The following is a 6,000-nucleotide window of genomic DNA, read 5'->3' on the forward strand; positions in this document are numbered from 1 at the left end:
CTGCCATGTTCATCTCAGGACCAAACTAGCTGCTCCCACTTCCTGTTTTTAAAACCGACATCACGGCTGAATGGGTAGCAACCGTTACGAAAGCCGCGGAAATGACACAGTGGTTATTTTTCAGTCAGGTGTGGACGAAAATTCATTTATTCACACCTTATAGACATGAATTATTGCTCTGTGGCCATTAGAGACCAAAGTTAGGGTCAATGATGGTCAAGAAGTTTATATTCTAATGCTCTGTCAAAAGGGTGCCTTAAATCTGAACTCAAAATATGATCTCGTAAATTTCAAATTGTGGCATCAGTACTTGACATATTGACTTGTTATCTCATTGTCATTTTGTGGCTTCAAGATTGTTTTTGTATCCCCAAGATATTATCGCATGGCCTCATGTTCTTCTTCTATCATCTTCTGGCCTCGACATTGGTCATTGTGGCCTTTCATGGGCTTTAAAATATTAATTGGAAACAACGAATTATTGCAATTTTAACTTGTAGCTTGTAGCCTCAATTCATTATCCTTTGGTCTCATTTTGTTATAACATGGTATCTCATTGCCATATCTATTATCTCATGACCATGATCAATTATTTTGTGGCTCAAATGTATTATCTTGTGGCCCCAATACATTATCCCTTTGCCTCAATATAATTATCTTTTGGCCTCAAAATGTTTTTGGGACTATTATGATTGTATTTTAGGGCCTTTAAATATTATCTCATGGCCATGTTATATTATCTCATATTGCCCTGTGACCATTGTTGTCTTATTACTTCAATATATTAATTAATTAATTACGTTAATATATTAATTACTTATATATATAAATTTATAAAATAACCATTGTGTCATCTCAAGGGCTCCATATGCTACAGATACAAAATGAAACGTTGTTTTCTATATACATGGCAACACAAGTGACCTCCGTGAAGGTCATTGAATGTTTACTTTGCTGACCCACGGTTTACTAAACAGTTTTTTATAAGTCCTCTTTTCACTCCTCCATTCATTGGCCTTGGGATAAAAAAAAGATGAAAAAAGGTGTTCGCCAGGAGCAAACTATTTCAAATGGATAATAAACATTTTCAGTATGAAACCGTTGGTGTCTGATTTCACGTTATTGACACGTTTTTGGTTATGAAACACCCTGGTCACGCTTCTGTTTTTTTCTATATTGCAGGTTGTTTTACAGTTTTTCTTTTGTGTTTGTTTGTTATAAAAATCAGTACTAAGCAATGTAAATTAGAAAAAAATGTAAATATCTTGTATAGTGGAGTCCCACGGGAATAAAAGGCCCTCGTGGTGATCATTACAGTGCCGATAGCGCCGGTGGAACAAACTCTGGACGCCGAGCAAATATCTGCTTGTCAAGATACAGTATCAGACTTCTACAGCGCTTTGTGACCTCTGGTGACCTTTAGCAGTTCGCAATATTCCTGGAGAAGAAAAAAAAAAACTGATGATGAAATTGTACATAGTTTTGTTTTTAATGAGTAATAAAGCTTTTTTTTCTAAATGAAAGCATCGTCTCGGCGTGTTGGTTTCCTGTTCTGTGTTAGAGAGCAAACTAGAGCAGATATCAGCGTGTTGTGTACAATCATATGTTTAAAGCGTAATAAAGATCGGCTGCGTTTCTTGCGTAATGCTGATGATGGACTTATCATGAATATATCAGTACCCAAATAATCTACGACTCCTTCGAGTTTTGTTGGCCTTGGGCCAATAAATGTGTACCTACACAGTGGTTAGTGTATCTAATAAACATCCAGTACAAGAACAGGTATTTTTGACACCTGACTTTTCCAGCCGCATGTGTTTATTCCCCAAACGGTTACCACTGGAGGCACACAGTAGGATGTATATGGATGTGGCAACTTGGATTTTTTTTATTTACTTGAACTTGGGGAGACCCAAACCTGTTAGGTCATGGTGCCTGGTACCTGTTCGGAATTAGGGTTAACAATTAGGGATAGGTTTGGGTTAAGTGCTAGTTTTAGGGTTGGGTTAGGGTTAGGTTTGGGCCCGTTTATGTTAGAGTTAGGTTAGGATTGGGGTGGGGTTGGGTTTTGGTAATGGGTTAGGGATTAGGGTTAGGATTGGGTTGGGTTCAGGTTAGGTATGGGTTTGGGTGGGGGTGGGTAAGGAGTTACGATTATTTTTGGGTTAGTGATTAGGGTTATTGTTAAGGGATAGGCGTTGGGGGCAGTGGTGGACTGTAAGAAATTAAATGTAAATCCTTTTTGTAATTTTTCATGTATCTGTATTTTACTGAAAGTGTTTCCATTTGGGGAGATTTTTACTTTAACTTCACTACATTTCAAAGTCAAATATTTTATTTTGCGAAATCAGTCTTTTTATTAATGAGGATAAAAACGTAACTGTTCAAACACACAGCGAGTCACCAATCAGGGTCAGGTTTTGAACTTGTTTTGATCTGCGCTTTGTGTATCTACTGATCACCATCATACAGTTCAGCATCAGTTTAACATTAAGCAGAACATTTAGAGAGGAATAAATGATGAAGAAACTTCAGACTTGAACTCACCACAACACACGTGACCTCAATTGAAGGATTTTTTTGCAGGATTTTTTGAGCTTGTGATCATTGTAATAGAAATCAATCAGTGTTTGAGTCATTAATATTATTCTATTAATAGATCAGTGAGCTGAGAGTCACATTCGAGTCTTTTTTTTTATAAACTGAGGTGATTAAGTAAAGAGTCTTGTGATAAAAATGATCATAGGAACATTATTGTTATAATAAATCATAGTATTTATGCAGTAATAGTAATAGTAATGTGCATGTGGTTCTTGCACATGTGTGGTTCTTGCGCATGTGTGGTTCTTTCTTGCGCATATGTGGTTCCTTCCTCAAATTTATAGCCAAAAAGGTCAATTGTAGCACAATTGTATAAGAGCGTGGAATTTGCAATTCAATCGAATTAGGAGACCCAAATTTGTCACAGGTTGACAATGCTCGTGCGCACAAAGCCGGGTTTTCGTGGCTTTGGAGAGGAAGTTCTCCTGCCAAAGACCCCACACTGACTGCACCCAGGCCTCCTCACCTCAACTTCACAAGCACATTCCAACATCTAGAACAGGGGTCACCAACATGGATGACCAGATATAGAAGAATATCATTAATTATTAATAATAACATATAATTAAAGGTCAATTGAGCAAATTTGTTATTTCAGAACTTTATTTCGACTTGTGTGTATCAAACTGGTAGCCCTTCACATTCATCGGTACCCATGAAGTAGCTCTCAGTTTCAAAAGTTTGGTGACCCCTGATCTAGAACATCTTCACAGAAGATTAAAGTTTATTATAACAGCAAATGGAGAATAAATGTGGAATGTTCACACGCTCAGGTGTCCACAAACTTATGGATGTGGGTGTACAACCTCCGTTATGTAACGGGTTGCTTTATCAATCTAAAGCTGTGTGTGTGTGTGTGTGTGTGTGTACTGGTAGGCAGAACTCTATACTCCAGCTCCTATTGGGCAACACGACCGTAGTCTGATACTCAGGCTATGTACAGATAAATACAAAGGCCAAATCCCAAACGGATATAAAGTGCCCTAAACCGGTAGGCGGCGCCCATGATTTCAAACACAAGTAGTGCGCTTGAAGTAGGGAGCGAGGGTTAATTTGGTATTCGGCCACCACAGTTAGCTCCACTTATCCAGCACGGAGGAAGCCTCATCTCAGAGAGGTTCCTTATGACCAGAATTAGTGCAGGTCGCTCTTCGGGGAGATGATCATTGGGATTTGAGGCGAATGTAAGCAGAAAAGAAACTGAGAAGAAACTTCTGGAGCGAGGTTCTTGCACAAGCTAGCTAGTTAGCATACACACTTCCTGCAATCCCGGATAATGCGATTTTTTTAAGCTAGCACTCGTGAACTTGTGAGTAAAATTTCGTAGTGTGATTTTTTTAAATTATTTTTTAAAGTGAAATAACTCTGTAAATGCAAAGAGTAGGTTTTAATATTTATCTACATCACTTGCTAGTTACCTCATTACTCATTGACGGTTTTTTTCTAGTTCCTATTAATTATTAGCATCTTAAACTAGCCGAGTTTGTGCGAATTTTTTATATAGTTTACCCTTATTTAGCTACCTCAAGGACGGGGGGAGGGGGATAAAAACATATAACGTTTTATAAACGCTTTATAAACGTTTTTACTCATACTAAACCTTCCCACAACCAAAAACAAACGTTTCCAGAACATTCAGGGAACCAACACAAGGTCACCACAGGTGTGTATTGGCAGCCCGTTTGACTTCTAAAAAGCTTCACTCTCTTTTCCCGAAATATGTGCGAGACCGCACAGATACGTGTTATCTAGCGTCCCCTTGGCAAACTCCTGCGAAAGAATAATGCCTGGGGTCTATTCCAAACTTCCCTCGCATCTGCGGAGGTCTTCAGCTGCGAGGAAAGCGGTTTGCCTCCTCGTCGTGGCGTACGGGGTGAAAAGACTTTACCCGTACATCTGCGAAAGGTTGAAAGGACGGAGCGATCCCGAGCGAGGCCCGCTGAATGCTCATCAGACGAACGGGGAGCCGCTGGAGGTCACAGAGAGGCGGAAGAGGAAGAAAAACTCTCCGGCTGTGAACCGAGAATTCCTTCTGCGATTAAAGCGTCTCCTGGGCATCCTCTTCCCTCGGCTTTTCTGCAAAGAGCTGGGCCTGCTGGGTTTCCACTCGATCGCTCTGATCTCGCGCACATTCCTGTCGATTTACGTGGCCAACTTGGACGGCAAAATCGTCAAGACCATCGTGAAGAAAGACCCTCAGGCGTTCGTGTGGGAGTTAACCAAATGGCTGCTGATCGCTATCCCTGCAACGTTCGTGAACAGCATGATCCGGTATCTGGAAGGTCAGCTATCCCTGGCTTTTCGCACCAGGCTCGTGAGCCACGCCTACCAGCTCTACTTCAGCAACCAGACCTATTACCGGGTCAGCAACATGGACGGCAGGCTTGCCAACCCGGACCAGTCGCTGACCGAGGACATGGTGATGTTTGCCGGCTCCGTTGCCCACCTGTACTCCAACCTGACCAAGCCCTGCCTGGACGTAGTGATGACCTGCTACACGCTGATCAAAACGGGGCAGTCTAAAGGCGCCAACACGACTTGGCCTTCGGTGATCGCTGGCATCGTGGTGGCGCTCACCGCCAAAATCCTGCGGGCGTTCTCGCCACGTTTCGGCAAGCTGGTGGCCGAGGAGGCCAAGAGGAAAGGGGACCTGAGGTACATGCACTCGCGCATCATTGCCAACTCGGAGGAGATCGCCTTCTACGGGGGTCACAAGGTATTCCGATTTATTTTGGTCCATTTATTTTTTGGGGGGGATTCTGGTTCCGAGGTCAAGGTGAAATGTTCTACTCCTTTATACACGGACCAAGTTGCCAACATCGAACTTTATATTAAATTATAATCACATTCTATTTTATTGTCATGGTAACAGTGATATCACAGCAGTTCCCTCGTCTTTTTCTTTGGGAGACAAAATAATGCACCATGTCACAAAATTCCTTCATCGTGGAAACTTTCCCATGGCACGGAATATATTTACAACTTTTCCTTTCACTCCTTTTTTACAAAGCACTCGACAATGGAGAGTCCTTTCTTTAATGTTAAATAAATCTAATTCGGGTTTTTTAGAGCCCTGAAACAAGCGCACATTGAAGATTCATTCTTTCCTCCTAAACAGGTTTGGACTTGTTTTAGAGCACTGTTCAGGAGGAAAGAAGGAATCTAAACAATGGTATATTTGATGTTCGCTTGTTCGAGGGCTGTAATGCTCGTATTAGATTTTGCTCGTATTAGATTTTCTTTTGTAATGTAAGTTAATTAGCCAATCAGCTTCTTTTTCCCTGACGGCTGACCGTCGGCTTGGAGTGTCCCGGCTTTCAGTTCTTATTTCAGGGGTTAAGTATGATGCTACATTTGGAGAGAGAGTGAGAGAATAACATTTGGAGAGAGAGAGAGAGA

At 41.2% G+C, this 6,000-nt stretch overlaps 1 protein-coding gene across 1 annotated transcript in view; it reads left to right on the forward strand.

Annotated features, from left to right (window-relative positions):
* The first annotated feature begins 3,640 nt into the window (after positions 1-3,640).
* abcd1 (ATP-binding cassette, sub-family D (ALD), member 1) overlaps positions 3,641-6,000 on the forward strand; it is a 21,400-nt gene continuing 19,040 nt past the window's right edge. Inside the window, exon 1 of the mRNA XM_046871364.1 lies at positions 3,641-5,317. Coding sequence (XP_046727320.1) covers positions 4,385-5,317 — 933 coding nt within the window. The 5' untranslated portion in view covers positions 3,641-4,384. The remainder of the gene's footprint in view (positions 5,318-6,000) is intronic.

This window comes from Silurus meridionalis, chromosome 17 (genome assembly GCF_014805685.1).
Source record: "Silurus meridionalis isolate SWU-2019-XX chromosome 17, ASM1480568v1, whole genome shotgun sequence".
NCBI classification, from domain to species: domain Eukaryota; kingdom Metazoa; phylum Chordata; class Actinopteri; order Siluriformes; family Siluridae; genus Silurus; species Silurus meridionalis.